Source organism: Oryza sativa, chromosome 2, assembly GCF_034140825.1.
Source record: "Oryza sativa Japonica Group chromosome 2, ASM3414082v1".
In the NCBI taxonomy this organism is placed as follows: domain Eukaryota; kingdom Viridiplantae; phylum Streptophyta; class Magnoliopsida; order Poales; family Poaceae; genus Oryza; species Oryza sativa.
Window position 1 is genome coordinate 2018023 of NC_089036.1, and position 25324 is coordinate 2043346.

The 25324-nt window shown below is 42.2% G+C and overlaps 2 protein-coding genes across 2 annotated transcripts; one reads left to right on the forward strand and one right to left on the reverse strand.

Annotated features, from left to right (window-relative positions):
- The first annotated feature begins 6 nt into the window (after positions 1-6).
- Positions 7-5271, forward strand: LOC133039965 (disease resistance protein). Its single transcript, NM_001425717.1, has 2 exons — positions 7-346; positions 1259-5271. Exon 2 carries the CDS (start codon positions 1303-1305, stop codon positions 5032-5034), a length of 3732 nt encoding a protein of 1243 aa, NP_001412646.1. The 5' UTR covers positions 7-346; positions 1259-1302; the 3' UTR covers positions 5035-5271.
- Positions 5272-10553: 5282 nt separating this feature from the next.
- LOC4328242 (leucine-rich repeat extensin-like protein 7) lies at positions 10554-12963 on the reverse strand. Its single transcript, XM_015768277.3, has one exon. It carries the CDS (start codon positions 12899-12901, stop codon positions 10817-10819), a length of 2085 nt encoding a protein of 694 aa, XP_015623763.1. The 5' UTR covers positions 12902-12963; the 3' UTR covers positions 10554-10816.
- Between the last annotated feature and the right edge of the window lie 12361 nt (positions 12964-25324).

Below are 25324 nucleotides of genomic sequence, written 5' to 3' on the forward strand. Positions count from 1 at the left end.
CGCCACCCAGCCCAGCCATCTCCTCTGCTCTCTCTGCCATGGCTTCCACCGTCGCCTTCTCCGTGTCGCCAATTGTCCGCCGCCTGCACTGCAGGAGGCCGGGGAGGGGAGGACTCGGAGGAGCACTTCTATGCCCGTCCCGAGAACCAAGGCCGTGGCCCGAACGCCGCGGCGGCGTCCGTGCAGACCAAGGCCGGAAAAGATCACCGACGAGCGCGGAGTGGCCGCCCGGCTGCCGTTCCCGACGCCGCGGGCACCGGAGATCGATCAGGCCTGGCATGCTCCCCCATAGAAGCATTGGATTCGCAAAGGGGGAGAAATCTCTTGCTGTCTTCGTAATGGACAGGTGAGTTAACCCTATTCCGGTCGATCGATATGAGAAGTTTACTGGCAACCATAGGTGATTGATATGTAACACAACCTCCTAAACAATCCGCATTAATCACATTGTGTTCATCTATGCAACAGTTTAGTACACAATCCATGGTTTAACAACAATTCAAAGTGGCCACCGATGAGTTGATTGCACATGGTAAAAATTGCTGATAGACTTTGGGCTTTTATCCCTCTAAAAAAAGAATTGAGATGAAAAAAAAAAAAGAAGAGCTACTACACCTTTCACGATGATGGCTGATAACACACACGAGCATTTTGTCTTATTTTATTTGGATGCGAACTCTGAAATACCAGCGGCTGACTTAGATTCCATTAGTACTGATACCCAATTACCCATTTTGTTACGCAATGCACTGGATAGAAATAGAATAATGGCTGATATCATTTGAGATGTCAGCGGCTGGGTTCTATTCTCCTTTTGACTTGTATCTGATTGGTACTGATTTCTGTTTTGTCAGCGGCTCAAGATTGGAGACATTACTTATTTACCTTCTGTACCATTAGTGTCAATTCCCTTTTGTTATGCAATGTAATGGACATCTATCTTACACGAAATTGACCATCATATTATAAAGATAAATCACAATGAAAGTGAATACACAATGCAATAGATTTGATGCTTCTGAAAGCATTTCTGTTAGTCTTAACCTCTTATTTTTCCATGGTATGAACTAATCAGCTGCCTAGAGTGACCCACAGCACTGCTCTGCCTGCAACATTGCATATAGTAATTCGAGAGCACATAGTAAACCAACCATAATGATTTCCCACTTTGACTTTTGGTTTATTCATACGTATCTCTTGCATCTCTAGGACTTTATAAAGCATCATTTGTTGTTTTATGCATTGTTACTCTACACAGCAAGGACCTCAGAGAAACATACAAGCAAGGTGAAGGTTCCCAAGATGATGTCCTCAATTGCTGTAGCAGCAGCTAGCGCTGGGCTACGAGGACTAGCACAGCCCATCATCGGCAATCTCAGCAGTTTTGCATCTCGCTACGTTGGAGTGGACATGGCACGTGAGATGGTAGACCTGGAGACCATCATCCTTCCCCAGCTCAACCTGATCATTGCATCTGCCGAGAGCCAACCTCAGCATGTGAATAACATAGTGCAGAAATGTCTGCAAAGACTCAAGGTAGAGCTGTCTCAAGCTGAAGACCTGCTTGATGAACATGAGTACGATCTTCTCAAACACAGGATGAAACAGAAGAAATTATCTGTGTTTTCTGTACATGGTCAGTGCCAGGGTCCTATTTCAAATCCTTTTATTTGGGTTCTCAGTAATATATCTAGCTTATCCCCTCACAACACTAAGATGTTGAATCATTTGAAAGAGGTCAAGAGCATTTTAGAAAAAGCAAAAAATTTCCTTGGTGTTCTTTCAGTTGCAACACAAGTGAGTGCTGACACTGCAGGAAGCAGGGTTATTCAAGACACAACAACCTTTCGTGAGGAAAAGGTTTTTGGACGTGACAAAGATCGAGATTCTATAATCAACCTCTTATTTGATCCTGCCATGGTTGGAGGAGGAAATTCCAATATAAAAGGCTACAGTAGCATCGCAATTGTTGGAGCTGGAGGCGCAGGTAAAACTACTCTTTTGCAATATATCTGCTCTGATGATAGAGTACAGAACAATTTCCATGTTATTTGGGTATGTATGTCACACAAGCTTGATATTCGCAAGCATACGACAGAGGTTATTGAGTCTCTGGCCACTGAGGAAACTCCTAAGATACAAAATCTCGATACTCTTCAAAGAAAACTCAAGAATTTGCTCCTGGAAAAAAGGGAAAAGGAATTATTACTTGTACTGGATGATGTTTGGTTTGAACAAAGGCACCATAGTGAGTGGGAACAATTTCTGGCACCACTCATCTCGGCTGAATTTAACAAGGGCATCAGGATTCTTGTTTCTAGTCGTTCCAAAGAACTTCCTTCAGTTCTAAACTGCAGGAAAACAGTTTCTTTAGAGGACATAGAGGAGAATGATTTCCTAACATTTTTCAGGTACTATTCCCTTGGTCATGTCCTGATAGGGAACGAAGAACTAGAAGAGGAACTACAAGGAATCGGAGATGATATTGCCAAGAAGCTCCGACGGTCCCCTCTTGAAGCAAAAGCTGTAGCATCTCGGTTGAGCAGAATGTTAGATGTTGAAATCTGGAAGCATGCACGGGATAGCAAACAACTGGATGGGAACATAATGGAAAATCTACTGTGGAGCTACCAGCGTCTTGACCCACAGGTGCAAAGGTGCTTCTTGTACTGCAGTATATTCCCAAAAGGATACATGTTTCACATTGATGAGATTATCTTACTCTGGGAAGCAGAAGGCTTCGTGAGTTCTAATGGCCGTTCGGAGAGAGCAGAGGGAATTACCAGACAGTACTTTTACGAGCTGTCGTTATCTGGTTTTTTCGGCAAGCAATCACATGGGAAAGACAGTCATGTTGGGTATAGAATGCATGACCTCTTTCATGATTTAGCAGAAAATCTTTCTATAGATGATGGCTACAGGATAGAGACTGAAGAAAATACTGAAATACCACAATTTGTCCGGCATATATCTATCTCTGTCCCCAGTCTTGAGAGGCATGCTGCAAGCATTTGCAAGCTTGAACAGCTTCACACGCTGATCTTTTTCAACCCTGTAGCAGATATTGGCAAATTTCTCAAGCCAATGCTGAAGAAGCTGAAGAAACTCCGTGTGCTGTCCCTCTGCTTTTTCAGCAGTTACACACTACCAAAGCACATAGGCAAGTTGAAGCATCTCAGATACTTGAATCTGGAAAGGACGTCCATTTCCAAGTTGCCAAAATCTTCGTGCAAACTATACCACTTGCTAGTACTCAAAATGAACAAAAAGGTGCCCAAAACATTGCCAAAGAAAGCAAACAATCTCATCAGTTTGAGGCGCATCAACGGCCCTTTGAAAGACGTATGTAATGTCGGGATGCTTACTTCTCTTGAAGATATGAAAGAATTCCAAGTGAAGAAAGAGAAGGGATATGAAATAGGTCAGCTAGGCAGCCTGACCAAACTTCGAGGACATCTCCATATCATGAATCTTGAGAATGTGCAAAATAGGAATGCGGCAAAGGATGCAAAGCTCCAAGAAAAAGCCAATCTTGATGCATTGCGGTTGGTGTGGAACCATGACACATACAAGAACAACAATGTTGACTTGGAGGTACTCGAGGGACTTGAGCCTTCTTCAAGACTGAATGAACTTGCAATAGAAGGTTACAGATCCACTTCATACCCAAAGTGGTTAAGCGGTTGCTCTCAAAGTTTGAGGTCTCTTGAGCTCTTGAACTGTACCTTTCTAGAGAACCTCCCATCCAATCTTCAATGCTTCGCCCGCTGCCGTAGTCTAGCTCTTCTGAATCTCACAGGGCTCAAGAGGCTGTCACCTCTCCCAGAAAATCTCACAAGTTTAAAATTCGGTGGATGCTCGTCACTCTGCTTCATTTCAAAGGAGGAAGAAGAACATGGAGTAAACCCGGCCAGGGAGAAAGCTTTGCAGCCTCTGACGAGCTCTACCGAGCTGGAAACACTTACTGAAATCCTAAGACTGGATGGGTCAGAACTGGAGCAGTTTCAGGCATGCTTCCAGGAGCTCCAGTATCCAGTAAGCACAATTTCTGCCAGACGCCGTGATGTTGCGCAACTGGTCCTGCCATTAACGCTCCGGAGGCTCGAGCTATCAAGCTGCAACATCACAGATCAGGCCTTGTCTGAATGCCTGCGAAGCCTCACCTCTCTGAAAGACCTGGCACTGTTGCATATCACCACCTTATCTGCACTCCCGTCAAAGCAGGTTATGGAGAATTTGTCCATGCTTTCATCGGTGGGCATAACTTCATGCCGGTCTCTCTGCTCCGTGGCTGGCTTGGGAGCCATTGCTTCACTTGAGAAGTTCGCAATAAGCTTCTGTCCCTCACTAGAGCTCTCGGACCGCCGCATCCTTCCCTCCCAGCTGAAGGAGGTCACGGTTCGTGGCTGCACGATCCATGATGGTTTTCTGCATGATGATCTACCATTTCTGGTCAACCTTGAGATATCCAAATGCAGAACCCCCTCGGTTCTACAAGTCGGTGCATGGCCTTCTCTCAAATGCCTGAAGCTGTGTGATTGCCTGGATGTTTGCTTCCTAGTAGGGTTACCTGCTCTGGAGTCACTCCAAGAAGTGCAGTTGGTGCTCCCAAACCTTGGAGCTGATTCTTTTACCGGATGCAAAGGGAACTGGAGATCACTCCGAGTTAGGACATCATCTCTGCTCCATGATTTGTCTGAACTAGAGGGCTTTGCGCCCCCGATGCTGCTGACAATTGAGGGTTGCCAAGAGCCAGACTTCTCGTTGGAGGGCATTCAAAATCTCTCATCAATCATCGGCCTGAGTTTCATGAACTGCAAAGTCCAATCCATTTCAGCAATGAAAGACCTCGCGTCTTTGGAGACTCTTGCCTTCTTTGACTGCCCATTGCTGATTTCATTGCCTGAACTGCCTCCATCAGTTCAATATCTGGACATAATTGGCTGCCAAATCCTGGAGAAGAGTTGCCGATCCCGTCGTGGGGAAGACCGGCGAAAGATTTCTCAGATCCCTCACGTGGTAATGTATGAGTAATGGTGATGCTTGGAACGCTGCGAGCATTCTGCAAGGTTGCAATTGGTGTTCACTTGTTTATCCTAGATATCCTGCAAGGTTACTTGGAGAAATGAACTTTTCACCAATTACACTCGCAGATAGATTTAGTGATTTTTTGAAAGATTAACTGTAAGATTTCGTCCTTCAGTAGATAGATACCCCTCTATGAATATTGTCAAAATCAGTGAGTGAATTGGGGATTTAACTGTTGATCCATTGAGTTGGCCCTTAGGGCTAATATGAGATGAATACAACGTGAAAAGACAGAAATACCCCTTAACATATACACACTAAGGGCCTGGAGCTGGAGCTCAGCCAAACAGTTTCAGCTCCACCGAAATAGGGAGTGGAGTTGGGTGAAGCTCTCTCACAAAATGTACCACAACTCCACTCTAGACCTAACTGCTGAAGCTAAATTTAGGAGTTAGAGCTGTACCGAACAGGCCCTTAAATCTTGGTAGCTCAACTCCTAATATGGTGAAAAATTGCCTCTCAACTCTGAAAACTGCTTAAAACTTCATTTAAAATCTGATGAAAGGGGAGACATAACGATTAACGTGGGACGAAATCCCTATATGACAAGTGAATACTTTCGTCAGGTTTTCAGTTCTTCCTGTCCTTCTCTTCGATTCCTCGTGGTCTGGTCTGCCATGGCTACCACCGTCGCATTCTCCCCGGCCGTCGCCAATGCTCTAGGAGAGGGAGGAGGAGCGATTCTCTGCCTGCCTTGAGAACCAGAGCCACGGTCGTTAGGGCCGGCGAGGTCGGGGAGGACCATCGAGGAGTGCGAGGCGGACGTGGTCGCCGGAAATGTTAGGAAATGATAGGCAACAAACGATAAAAAACAATAGATCAATCACAAAAGACACGAGATTTAACGTGGAAAACCCTCCCAAAACAGGAGAGAAAAAACCACGGGCGCCAACCAGGAAAATATCTTCACTATATCTGGGGTGAGGTTACAACGCCGCACGGCGGCTTACAAGAGGTATATATATGGTAGAACCCTAAAAGGGATGACGATCTGTTTCGCGGGGGCCTCCGCTCCACTACGGCAGAAGTTACCCTTTATTAAGTGCAAATGAATTTGTATCAGACCTCTGAATTTGTAAGTTATCACATGAACCCAACAAGTTACAGAGAGCAATGTTTCATCTGCTAGGTGAAGCCTGGATGTCCTCCGGCTGCAAAATCTGATGATATTTTCCTAGTGTATTACTCATGTTCAGTACAATTTTCTCTAGCATAACTGTCCTTGAAACCTGTGTATATGTAAAAGTATAATTTCCCCCAAAGCTGCCGAATGAGCTTGTCCCATAATGACATCAAGGCTATGAAACTTTCCCATTCCAGCCAGGATTGACAATGTGTGTAGCAGTCCTTGAAACTTGAATTAATGAAATGCACATATGATGCCTGATCATTTGTCACATATGTGCAGCTGCCAAGTTCTATGTGTGTCTTATCTCGTTTCTTGAATGGTCGTATTCGCAACGACATTAACCATGGTATTGTCTTGTAGGTCTCCGGCGAGTACTCGATGATCAAAGCCGGCGGCGCGCTGAAGATGGTGGACGACGAGAGGGTGATGATGGAGTCGCTGCTGTGCCTGCCTCCGGCGAGCCGGCGCCGACATCATCCTCACCTACTTCGCCGGCCGCCAGGCCGCCAACCTCCTCTCCGGCATGCGCCCCGTCTCATCCAACTGATGCCCAACTGTACTGTACGTGTGCTCCTCTCTTTTCCCCTCTGCATCGCGTATTCGCGGTACGTCGTCATCAATGTGTTGCGATGCCTGGACATTGGGGATGAATAGGATACGAGATTTGATAGGATCCTATACTCGTGGGGTTCACATGGTCATTGACAGGTGGGGCCCACGCTCCTGCTCCCGCCAGTACGTGGCCCTGGCTTCCAGTGGCCGCGCTCTACTGGATAGAGACTGGAGTACCTCTGACTCCCAAGCAGGATTCACCAAATCGTTTTGGGTAGAGTTACCGTCATCCCGCGGTTTAGCGGTTATCGTGAAAACCATGTGATTATTATGGGGTATACTATGATTTTAAAAATTGAGAAGGTTACCGCACGTGTGATAACCATAATAACAGCACTGTTTTATAAATCCTATGTCAGCATGACGTATCGGTGACGTCATCATCTATGAATTACCACTACCCTGGTTAATTACTCCGTTAATTAATTTTGTCAAGGTAACAGCGGCGTGGCGGCGCGACCAAGCTATTCCCAGTGGCCGCATCTGCGCCATCCAGCCCACTACCAATGCTACTGTCCTCCAATCAAACCGGCTCATTGTTGCTAAGAAACTAGTAAGTCAGCTGCAAACATATTTTAAAAAGATAAATAAGGAGAGAGAAGTGCAGCGGGCTACTTGTAGCCAGCTGTAGCACGAACTCCAAGACACAGTGTGTGTATGATAGGTGGGATTAGATATTAATAGTGTAGTATGTAACTATTGTATAAATGAGCTACTAGATTAGCTATTGATAAACTGAAGCTAGTAGTTGGCAATACTATTGAACTTGCTCGTAGCAGTGTCACGTTATCTGCAGACAGCCGGATGCACACGTCGTGTTGTTCGATGTGCAATCATCGAGAAGATTGCACTACTGGGGGCACAGGGTAGCGTAGTTGGCACTTTGTGAAATGAACATGGTTCACCGGTCCCAACAGCCGATCCATTCGATTCGAGCACCCTCCAACACTAGCTTTGCCGTACGCCATCAGGAAGGAAGGAGGATGACACAAACTGCAATGCCTAGCAGAGGGTTCCCAGATCTCGAGCTGGTGCGAACAACACACCTTCCAATCTTCCATATCTCGTAGTCCTATATATGCACTCCCCCCTTTTCGTTTGGATGATAAGTGAAAAAGACAATGCTACCTCCGTCCCAAAATAAGTGCAGCCATATGAATCCATGTCTAATATTTGACCATCCGTCTTATTTGAAAAAAATTTATGAGAAAATTAAAATAAGTTAGTCACACATAGAGTACTATTCATGTTTTATCATCTAATAACAATAAAAATATTAATCGTAAAAAAAATTCAAATAAAACGAACGATCAAACGTGAGACATGAACAGTGTAAAACTGCACTTATTTTGGGACGGAGGTAGTACAACATACTCGTTTACTTTGAATAAAAATTTTATATACTTATTCTTAACGATGAAATAGTAAAGGCTAAAAAAATAAACTTTGACAAAAAAAAATCAAAATAAACTTTAAAATTAAAGTTGAAAATTTAAATTTTCTTTAATAAGCATAAACGAAAAGATGAGGCCTCGCACACAAACAAGAGGATCTTTAGTATATCCTCCATCTTGTTGCACGTACAATATGTGTTTCTAACTCTTTGATAGACGGGTTTTTTCTCCGAAACAGGATAGATTTATGCTAAGAAGATATTACAGTAGATCTTTGTTGTTAAAAGAAAGAGAGAGAAAAACATATGAACACTTCAAACAAACGGGTTCTACATTTTGAAATGTCGCAAGAGCTGCAAGAAGACAAACCATAACGCTCGTAGACTCTGGTACATACAAAAGTATAAGAGCGAGTATGGAATAATACCGTTTTCACTCTTCAATCACCTGATAGATCTATAAAACGGATGGCACTGATCAAGTTAGCGTCTTTTGAAACAGGTGCTACCGATTGGATTATCGACAACATAACATGCATGCATTGGTATTTTATCTGAAATATTGATCATGGTACAAAAAGAATAGTTTACCACTCCACAAAATGGGAACCGACTATTTCCCATGCTGGGTCACTTGGACAGTTCCATATGCCAATGTCATCGAGTGACAGCATAATCAAAGTGACAACCTTTGGGCCAACGAATCATCAACTTTTTTCCTCAAAAATATCATCAACCCTGTCCTTCCCCTAGCATAAATCGGTCTGGCTGATTGTATTGTGTATTATATATTAACGTGCAATCTTTTTTGCCGAAAAAAATCATCAACCTTGGTCTAATGCTTTTTAGAGAAAAACCACCTGGGCTAATGTTGGCTTTGGCAGGAGTCATAGCTACGCGATCCAAAGGTTGGGCCAGAGACTGAACGTAATTATGTAACGTGATCGAACCCAACCACACAAATACAGGCGGTCGCTAGCAGCAGCACATGACCCCCAGGTCAGAAACGCGGAGCAACGTGACCGCACGTGGGCCCCGGACCGACCGACCGACCGACGGACGATCCACGGCCACCGGCGTCAGCCGGCCACGTGCGGCCGGGATCATCCTGGCCGTCCATGGCACCTACTTGGCCCACATGAACAGCCACGATGCCGCTGTGGCGCTTCGACCACGGCGTCTACCGGACCACCGACCACAGTGGCACAGTGTTACGCACCCCTCTCTCTCACTGACCCTTGGGCCCAACCATGTAAGAGCTAGTTCAATAATATAACCAACTGCTAGCTTAAAAAAGGTTAAAACATAAGTAATCTATAACCAACATACTAACAATCTACTCATATAATAATTAGTTATATATATATATATAGCATATAGGAGTATAATATATCGTATCATTAATACATACCTCTTCCGCTAAAAAAGTTTCAATTCTAAGAATGAATTTGGACAATCCATCTTTAGAATTTTTTTTATTGGATAAGGAGGGAGTAATTCAATCATCTCTCACATACTGTAGTAGCTTGTTTTCTCTCTTCTCCATATAAGGGCATATTTAGTTCCCAAAAAGTTTTTTCCTAAAACATCATATCGAATCTTTGGACACATACATGTAGCATTAAATATAGATTTTTTAAAAAACTAATTGCACAGTTAGAGAGAAAATCGCGAGACGAATATTTTGAGTCTAATTAGTCCATGATTAGCCATAAGTGCTACAGTAACCCGCATGTACTAATGACCGATTAATTAAGCTCAAGAGATTCGTCTCGCACTTTCTAGGTGAGTTATGAAATTAATTTTTTTATTCGTGTCCGAAAACTTCTTCTGATATCCGGTCAAATGTCCGATAAGACAACCAAAAATTTTCTCAGAGCCTCAGAGGTCTTTAGCTCTTAATCCAGGTGATTATCCTTGGAAAGATGGCACGAGCCCACGAGAGCCATGGACACATGCATATGATCCATCGCTGATGGCGACAGCGAGAACAGGAGGCACACACGAAGTACAAGACGATGCCCACTTCACTCCCTCCTCGGTTTCCAGTCACGGGCGCCGATCTCATCAACCACCTGCATCTCATCTCATTGATTCTGATTCTCTCATCTCTCTCACTCTCTCTCATCGCGTAGCTGAAGACAAACGCCATTTCGATCCTGATTTGACAATCACCTTGCCCTTTGAGATCCTTGTGAAGGCAGCAAAAAATTTGAGATCGCCTCTCTCATGCAAACATTCTCATGTCATTTTGCATGAACCTTAACGAGAAACTAATCCATGCTAAACATGAGCTGTCGTAGATGTCATGTCATGTAATTAAGCTCAAAATTACACCGAAATTAATTAATTAATAAATCCGATGATTTGATTCAGATTTGAGAACGAGGAAGGAATCAAAGAAAGAAGGAAGAAAGAATACATAGCGGAGCTCTTTTAATCCAATTTTTCATCCAATACTCGCGAGGAAGAAGAAATGAAAAGAAAAAAAAGAAGAAAGAAAGCAAAAAAAAAAATAAAAATCAAGAAGCAAAATTACTACAGGGAGATCGAGGTATTATACTGGCGGGCGCCGCTCGATCCGCCGGCGGCGACTAGTTGTACGGCTTCACCGGCGGCGGCGGCGACGCGTACGACACGCCGTACACCGGCGGGAACGGGAGCTTCCCGCCGGGCGGCGTTGACGTCGACGGCGGGTGTCCACCACCGTGGCCGCCGCCGGTGCTGCTACCGTGAGACGGCGGCGAGCAGTTGTGCGGCGTCGGCGGCGGGTGGAAGCTTGGCCCCGATGGCGATGGCGGGGTGGATGGATGCGAGTGCGATGGTGGCGTGGTGGTCGGGGTCCCCGCTCCCGGCACGTGCTGCGTCGGCGGCGACGCGCCGGGCTGGCCCGACGGCGGCTGGTAGCCGGAGGAAGGCGACGGCGGCGAGCCGGAGGACGGAGGGGTCGAGGGGATGGGGCCGTACGAGCCAGGCGGCGGCGCGAACCGCACGTCTGGTCTGTCGGCCGAGGTCGGCGGAGGAGGCGTGTATGTCACCGGCGGCGAAGGGTAGGACGGATGAGTAGGCGTGCTCTGCGGCGGCGAGTGGGACGGCGGAGCGGTGGAGCTCGACGGCGGTGACGGGTGTGATGGGGTGGTGTGGCCCTGCGGCGGCGAGTGGTAGGACGGGGTCGTGGAGCTCGACGGCGGCGAGGGGTAGGACGGAGTGGTGGATCCCGGCGGCGAGGGGTGCGACGGTGTACTGGGCTTGCCACCATTGGGCGACGGGTAGGACGGTGTGGTCGAGCTCGAGCCCCCCGGCGGCGAGTGGGACGACGGTGTGGTGGCGCTGGATGGCGGCGACGGGTAGGACGGGGTGTTCGACCCCGGTGGCGCCGGGTAGGACGACGACGGCGAGGGGTATGACGGGGTAGGAGAGCTCGATGGCGGCTGCGGGTACGGACCTCTGCGCCGTGGCGGCGAGCTCACCGGCGCCGGTGGCCCTTGGCCACCACGTCCAGGGCTACCACCGGGCGTCGGGGTGTAGGACGCGGCCTGGCATTGCGCCTTGCTGCAGTCGAACGGGTGCGCCGCAGCGGCGGCGCACTGCGACGGCGGCCGCTGCCCCGGCGCGCCGGGGATGCAGTTCCACACGCCGTCGGCGGTGGCCACGCCGCAGCCCGGGCGCGAGGTGATGAAGTTGTCCGTGTAGGTGAAGTTCTTGAGGCTGGCGAGGCCGCAGACGCCGGCCGGCACGGCCCCCTCGAAGAGGTTCCTGGCGACGTCGAGCTGCTCGACGGCGGCCATCCCGGCAACGCTCGCCGGGATCGGGCCCTGCAGGTGGTTGTCGCTGACGTCGAACACCGTCACCTTCCTGAGCAGCCCCACCTGCGTGGGGACGCAGCCGGTGAGCTCGTCGGCGATGAGCACGATCTCGTTGAGCGTGTCCGCCATCTTGCCGATGGACGGCGGGATGCATCCCCCGAGGTTGTTGTGCGCGAGCACGACGACGCTCGCCGGCGAGTTGCCGAGGTTGGCCGGGATGGGGTTGCGGAGGCGGTTGGAGTTGAGGAAGATGGCGTCGAGCGGGCGGTCGAACAGCGCGGGCGGGATGGAGCCCTCGAAGTCGTTGAACCTGAGGTCGAGGTAGCGGAGCGAGGGGAGCGCGAGCACCACCTCCGGGAACGCGCCGACGAAGCGGTTGTTGCTGAGGTCGAGCTCGTGGAGCAAGCGGAGGCGGCGGAACGTGTCGGGCACGACGCCGCAGAAGCGGTTGGAGTTGAGGTGGATGAGGGCGAGGTCGGGGAGCCCCAGCGGGAGCGACGCCGGCAGGTACCCGGCGATGTCGGCGTGGTTGAGGTCAATGCCGGCGACGACGAGACCTCCACCTCCGCCGCCGCCGTAGCCGGGCGACGGCGCGCAGTAGACGCCGTTGTAGGCGCAGACGTTGGCGCCGACCCAGCTGGCGGTGAAGTTGGAGGGGTCGGAGAAGATGGCCGTCTGCTTCCACGCCTGGAGCGCGGCGTACGCGGCGCGGAGGCGCGGGTTGGGGAACGCCCACGACGGCGGCGCGTCGTACCGCGACGCGAACGACGCCGCGTACTCCTCCGACACGTTGCCCTCGTGCTGTGCCACCGCCGCCCCGAGCAGCAGCAGCAGCAGCGCCCACGCCGCGGCGGCGTGGCCGCGAGAGATCATCGTGGAACGACGCGGCGGCGACAGGAGCTTCGCTAGTGGGAGGCGAGTGTGCAGTGTGTGGCAGTGTGTGGGGGAGCGTGGGGGTGTGATGTGTGAGGAGAGGGAGTGGGCATTCAGAGCGGGTCACATGGGTGGAGAGGGGTCACATGGGGGGTGGCGGTGCGGCGGTGGAGGACGAGGCACGGACGAAGAGGAGCGCGAAGGGAGCGTTTTAACGTGGGGGAGTTTGATGATTTTTTCCCATTTTTTGAATTTTTAAATTTAAAAAACAAATATTTTCAAGACTTATTTTCTACTCCCTTCGTAAAAAAAAATCAATCCTAAATTAATTATTTTGGGACTGATGGAGTAGATCAGAACATTTTTCCGCTCCAGCTCAACAGCAGCTCAACAACACTGTTACACCGGTCTAAATGGCGTGACCAGTGCTATTTGATCACGTTGATTCATGGATACACCAATTATAATGTTGTTAGGATAATACTATCACACTAATTATAGATTGTGTGACAATTTTATTTTAGCACGCTAGACAGTATTGGTGCCATGGTGTGGCTGAAAGTTTACAGATTTTGAAAATAAGTTTTTGAATTGTTTATTTTTTGAATAAGAAATAAAAATTCGAGTTTGGTGGTTTGGCGGTGTGATTGGGGACGTGGACGGATGGATGGGTTGCAATGTGGAGGTACGTGTTGGTTGCTGCGTTGGAGTAGTGCTGGGCTGCTGGCTGGTTTGGCGAGCTGGATGGAGTTGTTTACGCATCCCCATGTATGGCCGTGGCGTGATATGGTACTACGCGTCGGTGTTTGTGTTCGAATTAGTAATTCAAAAGGTTCGCGCCTGTGGCGGCGCAGAGCAGACAGCCACCATGGATTTCAGTATTCTCCCGCCATCTACTTTTTAATAGTTATATTTTATCTTAAAAAACAGACCAACGATGAGTCATTCTACTTATTATCTATTTAAATACACTACTAGCATTTCTCGTAAACAAGCGATTCATTAATATTTACATTTTTCGATACCCATGTAGCCAATCTTGTGTGGAAGAATGGAGAGTCACGCATTAAATTTAAGAAAGCCATTAAGATGATAATTTGTTGGATTAAAATATGTCTATCAAAAATAAATTTTTTAGATTTGGAAATATGACTATCAAAAATAGATGGAGGGAGTATTTCACTAGCCGTATCCAGAGTTTGCAAAACCGCTCGGTTTCAGTCTTAAAAATCAAACGATTTTTAAATTTTTTTGACAACAATTTAACCACATTTCGCCAGGAGATAAAGGTTTTCAAAAAACTTCTAAGGATGTGTTTAGTTCACGCCAAAATTTAAAGTTTGGTTGAAATTGGAACGATGTGGCGGAAAAGTTAGAAGTTTGTGTGTGTAGGAAAGTTTTGATGTGATGGAAAAGTTAGAAGTTTGGAACTAAACTCGGCCTAAACCTTTTTTTTTTACTCGGGAACGGTTTGATGAAATCCTGGCTGTATTGCTGTTTTAGAAAACTCTTTTTGGTGAAAATGTAAATTTAAGCATATAATCCGTCTATGCTTCTGTGTGGAACCAAGCGAGCGATGAATATGAAATCTCACAGATATTGAGCTGATTTTAACAAGGTTCATATAGAATCAATGCTTTCCTGATGGACGTAGCCCTTGTTTAGTTCTAAATTTTTTCTTCAAACTTTCAATTTTTCTATCACATCAAAACTTTCCTACACACATAAATTTTCAACTTTTCTGTCACATCGTTTTAATTTCAAACAAACTTTTAATTTTAACGTGAACTAAACATACCTGTAGTGCAATTCATGCATAACAAAAGGACGACCTCAGATTCCAGCGACAAGAACTGTCCTGAGCCCAAAATTGATGGTGTTCACCTACGGAGTACGTTGCAAGAAATGGAAACTTGAAAGTGATGTGGTGGAGACAAGGCTTAACACATGCCCAGCTCAATTTACTCTCCAGTTCAATTAGCCAGTCTTGACTAAACTAATTACTACTATTACTACTAACTGGGAATCAGATCATGGACCATGCCTGCATTAACTGGACCACTTGGTTACTTACAAGGATTAATTACCACCAGCTAGAGTCGTCGCCCATGAAGTCGTTGCAGTTAATTATGCAAGGTAAGAGGGTAATTAAGAGGCGCATGATTAGGTAAGGATCAGATCCAGAGAACCTAACGTGCCGGCCAGGTTAGAGTAATAGTTGCACTAGTAATACATCTCCATTCCGTACTGTTTCCTCTCAAACGATTTCAAAGGCATCCAGCTTCAAAACTTTTTGAAAGCAATGAGAATGCAAGAGGAAACAGCTTGTTGATGCAGACAAAGGTGTCAGTAATTTAACCTAAACTTCTTGGAAGCTGGTGCATTATTGTATTTGTCCTTTTGGGTTCCAACTCCAGTCTCCAGTGCTCTTAAACTTTTGATTTCTTTTTTCAACATCTGATAATAATCCCTTCATCATCCAGAGATCAATCCAGTGTTTCCACAGGAAGCTCTGACACCCTCTCCCTTGTTCAATTGCTAATTAGAGGGTCCCACAGCTCCTTGATTGCATTGGCTCCAGTTGTACTACTACACTGAAGCTCTGCAATAGTACAGTAAAATTAAATGGAAAAACTTAGTGGTATTTTCAATTTTACAGGAGAGAGAATTAGAGAAGACAGTGGCATATTCATGAGTAATTAGTCAGGCAGTAGACTACCAAAATCTTCTGCAGTAATAGCAATGGAGTCTCTTGCACTCAATGATACTACAATTTGCAAAGCTGATCAATGAAATAAAGCTAGCTAGCTTAGACTGTAAACGTGTACGAGGTAGTACTACAAAAGCTATATATAATGCTACTACCAGTATAATTATACTGGACTGCCAAGTAGTTGCTGTTTTTTTTTCTCTTTCCAAGAGTGTTTATATAATTAGTACCCCACTTCAGTACTTCAGTAGGAGATCTATATACATGTTCATGTACTGTGCTGTACTTTTCATCCGAGTTGGCGACACCTTACAGAATACAGAGAGATATGCAAGGACGTAATAGCAGCCTTCAATATGCAGTTATGCCAATTTGCAACATGGAGTAGTAGTAATGATCATGGCAAAGTATAAAGCCGTATGTATGCTAGTATGGCTGTAACATGGAGAGATGAATGTAGTTCACATGATCTTGTCTCCAAATTCAACTGAAAAAAAAATAAACGTACGAATCGTTTGGTTTGGTTTGGTCCTTTTTATTCGGAGTTATTAAGATCCATGTGATGACCATGTATGCATACTCTAGTTAGCAGTTACTTCCTCCGTTGCATCTATATGAATGTGAACAATGCTAGAATGACTTACATTACGAAATAGAGGGAATACTAGTTTAGTATTAAATTAAACTTTGATTCACCGTACAAATGAAGCTGGGAGATATCAATGAAATAGACGGTATCAAACAGTAGAGTAGAGGTGGTGAACAGTACGACGACTGGTACTCCTGTAGAGTACCATATGTCATTTTTTTCATGTATCATTTTTTTCATGTATATATCTGCATTTCCGGCGCATTTAATAGGCATGAAAAATGCAATTAGCAGGGCGAGATGAGATTAATTTGGTTTACACGTCACCTCATGCACTTCGTTGTTGATGGAGGCATGGCCATGTGCATTAATCGTCGTTGGATCAAAGATATGAGAAGCGTTTTGATCAATCTGCATTGATGCTTTACGTTTGTATGGTACTCCCTCCATCTCTTTTTATCCTTTTTTATATGATACTATATTGGTTAGTTTAAAATCAACATCAAACAATTTTTTTTAAAAAAATCAATGGTATTATATTGTAACTATGGGATCGATCTGAGGTATTGTGGTGGATTGGGGATCAGTATTCTAATCCATCGAGGAGATGTCTTCTTATTCAGTTTTTTTCTCCTTAATTACATTTTTTCTGGAAAATATAATGTGTATAGTTATGAAATTTATAAAAATGTGTGACAACATTAATTCTAGTGATGTACCCTACTACCTTTGTTTCAGTTTATAAAACTTTCTAGCATTACCTATATTTATATAAATGTTAATGAATCTATGCACACTTATATATCTAGATTTATTAACGTATATATGAATATGGACAATGTTAAAAAGTCTTATAATATGAAACGGATGAAGTATATTCCAATAAAAAACCAGGTCAAAGATCGATATATCCAATGAGAAACAAATAGAAACAGTTTAGACTTGAGACTTTATCAGATGGTTTATATCTATTGTAGTATGAGTTCGATTGGGCTGAATGGATTGGCTTTTTCACGGCATGCAAAAAGAGAAAAGCTTAGCGCATTATAATTGACCATTAATAATTATGAACTTAAATAATGAATTTGTTTAATTTCTAAAAAAAGTCTATTAAAAATTCTATGAAAAACACACCGTTTAACAATTTAGCGAGCATGCTTATAGAAAACGAGATAGCCACTAGCCAACTTAAGAAGCTGCCTCGAACTCAGCTAAATTGTTTTACATTATTTTTATAACTATTTACATTATCATTTAAGGTAATTAGAGACATCCACTTAGGGATTCTTGGAAATGGAGGAAATTTGGAGAGATTCTGTATAATTAAACTGAACTGAAAAACGTGCATTCGGAAGGAACTCTTGAAGTTAAAACAAAACAGTTTCCCATGAATTGAACGGGACCATGGAATGATCGATCTGAGCACGAGCAGCAGATACGCGAGCTCAGCTAGCAGCTAGCTGTAGCGCCAAACGCTGCCCTTCCCTGCAACTTGCGATGATCTCTGGCCCTTTTCTGCTTTCTACCACGGCGACGCGTAAAGAGAGGAGAAGACAGAAGACGCGTTTTGATCCACCTATAGCTATCAATCATCACGCATTGCTTGCAGCTGAGCTGTGATCGAGTTTGCCTTTTTCTCTCCTTTCTCTGTTCGCTGCATATGCTGTTGCTGATCGAGTACTGTACATGCATGCAGCGTCTGATGCGATTGCGAGAAAGTTCAGGACATTTTTCGGCTTGTCTCCCATTCTGCCATTTTCATCCTCCTCACTATCGATCCACTCCAAAGTCCAAACCGTCACTGGGAGAGTCCATTTCTCACAAGCCAAATTGGGACAAAGTCCAAATCGTACTACTCCCTCTGTCAAAAATATATATAATATTTATATTAATATTTACCATTATTCTTTATACTCTCTCCGTTTATATTATAAACCGTGTTAACTTTTTCCTAATTCAAATTCATTTAAATTTATAGAAAATATAGCAACATCAATGACACTAAATTAGTTTCATTATATTTATTATTAAATATATTTTTATAGTACATATATTTTGTGTTGAAAATTTTATTACGTTTTCTATAATTTTAGTCAGACTTAGAACTTTGACGTTAATTACGATACAAAATGGAGATAGTATCAAAATAAGTACAGTTTTATCTCCTTACCTTTATTCCGCAAAATAATTTCCTGTTAATATAGGATATTTCAGTCTTTCTTTGAATATTAAGCCGTTAGTAGAGTAAAAATTTAAACAGGGAAAAGAACTGCACAGCTGGTTGGTATGCTTATATCACCATATTCGAGTGCAGGTATTCTCCAGGTACAATGCAGGTCGATTTCGATTCGATTCGATTTCAGCGTACACTGGTGGAAAAATGTTTTTTACTACCAATTTAGAACGTGACTAAATATCGCTATCTTTAGTTCCGGGATCAATCTTTAGTCTCGGTTGGTAACACCAACTGGGAATAAAGAGGGGGAATCTTTAGTCCCGGTCGGTGGGAAGCGACAGTTCCTCGAGATCTTTTTTTTATTTTATTGTTGAATTGCTAATGGCTAGTGTTAATCCCTGTATTTTCTCCCGAATCAATTTTCTCCCGAATCAAATGGGATGCACCTCCCCAAATCAACATCCCAAATATTAAGTTACTTATACGCACAGATCAAATACATCACAAATCCTATACACAAATCAAATACATCACAAATCCTAAAAAACTACACACAAATTAAATACATCACAGATTATACAAATTATACATACCAGATCCATGCGATGCAATGAATCACAAAATCTAAAAAATTATACATCCAGTGAAACACAAATTAAAAAAAAAAAGAAAAGCAAACAAGCCGGCACCCTACCGCAGTCGTGGCCGCCGCCCGCCTGCCCGCGCGCGGCCGCGCCGCCGCCACCCGCCGCCCGCCTGCCTGCCGCCGCTGCCTCCCCCCGCGCGGCCGCGCAGCCGCCTCCCCCCGCCGGCCGGCTGATGGGAGGGAGGAGAGGGGAGGAGGAGAAGAGGAAGGGGAGGGGAGGAGGAAGAGGATTGGATGTGAGAAGAGGAAGAGAGGGGATGTTTCAATCTTATCTAAATATCTGTCTGGGACTTAACCGATCAGATGTGGGAGAGAAATATTTACTCCCGGTTGATAACTCCAACCGGGACTAAAGATCAATCTTTAGTCCCGGTTGATACCGGGAGTAAAAATCAATCGATCTTTACTCCCGGTTGGTATCACCAATCGGGACTAAAGTGGTAATCTTTAGTCCCGGTTGGTAGTATAAACCGGGACTAAAGATTCTCGACCCCCTGACATACATCTGATAGGGGATGAACCGGGACTAAAGATCCTGGATCTTTAGTCCAGATCAAAAAATTTTTAACCAGGACTAAAAATCGTTTTTAGTCTCGGTTTTTAATGGAACCGGGACTATTGTGGGATTTGGTTGACCGACCAAAGATGGTTTCTCCACCAGTGGTAGTAGGCAAGTAAAACCAGGTGGTTGGTTATTCACAGAAGATGGACACATGCATGGGCAGAACGAAAGAGAGATGAGCCGGGGAGACGACAGGCGAGAGGTGGTGAACATGCGTCTCCCATATGCGAATGTTCTCCAACTACACGTACAGTTGGCACTTGGCAGACTCACACACGCTAGCTAGCAGCATCATAACAACCTCATTGTAAATTTAGCTATTATGTCTATTTCAAAATATAATTAATTTTAACTATAATATAGATAAATTATGATAAATATTGTTTAGATTTATAGCTAAAAGTATTATATTTTAGAACGAATGTGTCAGGCTAGCAACTGCTACTGCTATTGGTACGTCAGCTCGCTTGCCTTGGCTAGCTAGCTGCGCTGGGCTGGGTTGGCTTCCTCTAGCTAAGGCTGTGTTTAGTTCATACTGAAGTTTGAAGGTTTGGTTGAAATTGAAACGATATGATTGAAAAGTCGTGTGTGTATAAAAAGTTTAATATGATGGAAAGTTGAAAGTTTGAAAAAAAACTTTGAAACTAAACAAGGCTTAGGTTCAATTCGTTCCTTGCCAAGCATGCTATACTTTGCTTTGATGCCCGAAATAATGGCACCGCCCTCCTTCCTGATCCAATGATAGATACTCCATTCTTCCTAAAATATAAAAAGATTTAGGTACATGTGATACATTATAGTATCATGAATTTATGATATATCACATCCACTTAAAACTCTTTATATTTTAGGACGGAGAGACTAATAAACATGTCCCATGTTAGTTCGACACAAAAAAAAAATTATGGGTATTTTGGATCGCTGTACCACCATTTAGAGCCCATCGGTTGCCCTAAAACAATAAGCTAAAGTTAAAATATAAATTTAAAAACTTAAATTTAAATTTAATTTCAAAATATTTTAACTATAGATTATTTTCAGTATTACTTTTTAAGTCACGAAGAACACATATACAAGAGTTTTGCATATTATTTTTTTATCACTAATAAGCCACTACGGCTTATAATTAGCTTTTGATCAACAAATGAAACTCTTAGATATGCCTGAATTTTTAATAAGATAGTTTTAATAAAGCATTGAACCAAATCAGCTCCTAGCATACCTGTATTGTGGTATCACCCTGTATTTTAAGGACGGTTTAATTTTTCTAGCTTTTTGGTGATGGGAAGAGACGAACATGGGGAGTATCCGTATCAGTTTGTGATAGCTTCACGAATCACGATTAATGATGGAGTACTGGTCATAATCTAACAGCGCGAGACGTTTGTTCTTCACTGAAAATATTGAGTATGGATGGAGTTGTTGGGCACATCCCGCACATGTATAAAGTTTGGTGCAGGAATCTCACATGCATGTAGCCATAATTTCATCTAATTTCTCATAAATTAGAACCGTCTAGCACTCTAGCATTGTTGTTTTCTTCAGCTTTCTTCAGAAACCGAAACAATTGTGCTCGCAATCGTCAGTGCACACCTGTGTTCAGTACTGTCAGTGCACGCCTGTACCATTTCCTGTGATCTGAATGCTGCTAGCTGTGTGTTGCTTGAATCAGACAGGAGTATTCAGCTCAGGATGCTTGGCTGCCAAGAAGAAATGAGACACTTTCGCCGTGTTTAGTTCCAAAATGTTTCTTCAAACTTCTAACTTTTTTATCACATTAAAATTTTTCTACACACATAAACTTCTAACTTTTTCGTTACATCATTCTAATTTTAACTAAACTTCCAATTTTAACGTAAACTAAACACAGCCTTTGGAGTAGTTTGTGTCAATGGTTGTTGGACGACATGCATCTGCATGTGACATTGTGTGCACATTGCCGTACGTACTGCAGATCGATGGAGGGATGGGATACAGGTGTGCACTGACAGTACTGAACTGCAAAGTTTCGGTGTGAGGCAAGGACATGTTCGATCAGCTTCCTTTCCAACCAAGCGAGTGAACACAGAACAGAATGGCATATAATGTTTGGTTGGTAACTAAATTTGTCACATCTAACCTTAGTCAAGTCACAGTTTTAGTAGGTAGTATTTGACTCTTGCCATAAGTCTATTTTGTCTAACTCTTAGCCACCTAGCCCACATGTCATACACTCTATTTTCTTGCCAAACGTTGCCTAAGCTTAGTTTGTCATTTTGTTTGCCACAAAAGTATGGCTAGACTAAGCTTAGCTACCTTAGTAAAAAAATGTGTCACAATATTAGTCCCAACCAAACAGACCCCACTCATCAAGAATCTTAATTGACCACACCACAATTTGGCTAACTGAAATCGTGTATTTGTAAAACAAAAATAGCATGGTGACCCGCGCAGATTGCATGGCTAGCATCATTATATTATCTCATATAATAGCATATATGTTTTCTCATTATATTATTCAAATATATTAAAATGACATCATAATTTTAAATTTCGTAATAACTTTGCAAAACTACAAATGTGTAATATTCATATTGTATTTTATATACGTGTTATTTATTAATTATTTTTAATATCAAATTTTAGTTATTTGTAAATTATATATATTCCTATATGGACTCTAGACTCGTCTTTTAATATTTTTTTAATTCTGAATTTTCTGTAAATTGTATTTCTATATGGCTCTTCTTCCAATATTATTTATTTTTATTTATGATTTTTTATTATTTCTAATTGTATTTCTATGTGGACTCTAAACTCATCTCTCAATATTCTTTAATTTTTAATTTCGAATTTCAGTTACTTTTAAATGGTATTCCTATATTGACTTTAAACTTTTCTTCCCATGTTTTTCTTAATTTCGAATTTTAGTTATTTGTAAATTATATTTTTATACGGACTCAAAACTCTACTTTTAATTTTATTATGTTTATTCCAAATTTTAGTTAGTTTTAAATTCCTATATGGACTCTATACTTTACTTCTAATATTTCTTATTTTTTAATTCCGAATTTCTATTTTTTTCTTAATTGTATTTCTATATGGACTCTTATACTCTACTTCTAATATTACTTATTTTTAATTCCAAATTTCTATTATTTACTAATTGTATTTCTATATGAACTCTATACTCTACTTCTAATATTCCTTATTTTTAATTCCGAATTTCAGTTATTTCCTAATTGTATTTCTATATGGACTCTAGTCTCCTTTTCTAATATTTCTTATTTTTTAATTCCGAATTTTAACTATTTCTAAATTGTATTTCTATATGGATTCTAGTCTCCTCTTCTAATATTTCTTATTTTTTAATTCTGAATTTCAGCTATTTCTAAATTGTATTTCTACTAGCAAAAATGCCCGTGCGTTGCAACGGGTAAAAAAATTCTAATAATAATATACTTTTTTCATGCATAATGATGTCAATGACAATGTTTCTATTTTAATGAGCAGCTTGTTTTTTTATAAACAGTGTTTTTTTTTCTTTTGCGATTTTCTCAAACCATTTTTCAGAAATGGCGCATTTCTTTCTAACAGTTTTTTCCTACCATGTTTTTTTTCTTTTTTTACTTATGAAGAAAACCATATTTTTCTCCCTTTTTTTGCTTTTCTTTTCTCGTGTGTTTTTTTTTCTTGTTTTCTCGCACGTTTTTTTGCTTGTTTTTTTTCGAAGGTTCTTTTTTGCTTTTTTCCAACACAGGAGAATATATGACAAAATAAAGCCATGTAGTAGATGGCAAAAAATCGATGTATCCTATCCGACTCAAGCGTCCATCAATTTAGCTTTTTTCTGACAGTTTTTTCAGAGCGATTTTTTAATAGACGGTATTTTTTTCTTGCCCGGTTTTTTAAAACCATTTTTTTTAGAAATGGTGTGTTTTTTCGATAGTTTTTTCCTCGCATGTTTTTTTTTAAATATTTTACCGACAATGGAAATAATTTTTCTCGCGCGTCTTTTTATTTTTTTTATTGATGATGGAGAACCTTTTTAGTGTGTTTTTTGCGCTTTTTTTCTGACTTTTGCCCCACACGTTATTTTAACCTTTTTTATTTTCTCATGCATTTTCTCTTTTTAAATAGTTAGATTAGAGATAGAGAAGAGATATATACTGGTTAGAAATCAGATTTGGTTTCGCCCTTTCCATTTTTTTCTCTCTTGCATTTTTTATTTTATACGAACCAGCTTTTTATTTTTTACGAACCATTTTTTCACCATTTTCTTAGGGAATCGAACGGACTTTTTTAGATGTTTTTTTGCCTCTATAGGAATCAGACTTTTTTTTTCCGTTTTTAAAGGATTCGGATCTAGCGTTTTTTTGTCACCACTTTTTTTTTTGCCTTTTATATGAATCAGATTTTGTTTTCCGTCGGATCTACAGTTTTTTTCACCACTCAGGGAAAAAACTTTTGTTGTTGTTGTTTTTCTTTATTTTCTTTATTGTGCGGTTTTTCTTTTTTCCTTTTATGCACCTTTCTTTCTGTCTTTGTTCTCTTTCTCTTTTATTATTTTTTAACAAAAACGACCTCAAGTAGCTTGTTGCAAGATTATAGGGACTCAAATGTAAATATAAAAAATATAGGGACTCAAATATAAAAGTACAAATCCAAAAATTAAAATCATATAAAAATGGAATGCTCTCGACATGTAGATTCTATTTTTGCAAACAGATCTCTGGCACATCAATTTTTTTCACCAATCTGAGTCAGACTTTTTTTTTGGCTTTTCTTTTTCTTTTTATGCACCTTTGCCTTTGTTCTCTTTCTCTTTTATTATTTTTTTTAACAAAAACGACCTCAAGTAGCTTGTTGCAAGATTATAGGGACTCAAATGTAAATATAAAATTACAGGGACTCAAATATAAAAGTATAAATCCAAAAATTAAAATCATATAAAAATAGAATGCTCTCAACATGTAGATTCCGTTTTTGCAAACAGATCTTCAATCCGGCACATTAATTTTTTTTTCACCAATCTGAGTCAGTTTTTGTTTGTAACAGTGAATCTATATCCGGATACAGGAGTCGGATTTTTTTTTTGGTTTTTTTTATCGGACAAACCTGGTTTTTTTCCGTCCGTTTTTTTTGGTTTTTTTCGCCCCTTTTTTCTTCTGGATCGGACTTCTTTTTTCCATTCCGGTTTTTTATCGGACAAACATGGTTTTTTCTGTTCGGTTTTTTTCACCCGGTTTTTTTAACGGACGATGGAAGCACCTCTTATTTTTTAAGTAGTAGTAGATAGATAGATATGGACTCTTAATGTGAGAATTTGTAGGCCATGAGAGCGAACGTGGAGATTCTTTTTTCTATCCTTTTAATAATATAATAGATGTGGAGTACTCCCGGGAAAAAATATATTAAAATACACCTTTTTGCCCGATGATTTAATAGGAATATACACGTTTAGAAGTGAATAGCAGAAGTATACCACTGTCGCAGAATGTAAGTGTGAGACGGCGCGATCTCACGCGACTAATAGATTAATTAGTGCAATTAGCAATTAATCAATTATTATTATTTTAATTAACATCGTTAGTAATTAAATTAATCACTAATCAGTATGATTAGTTACATTAGCGTCAACTCGAGCCATCTCGCTTGGCCAACCAGCGAGACTGAACGTTCTCACGCTCTCGCCTTACGAGACCTTCGCGCGTTGGTCTCGTGATTTCGCACTACCGAACCGCAACAACGGTGTATTCGT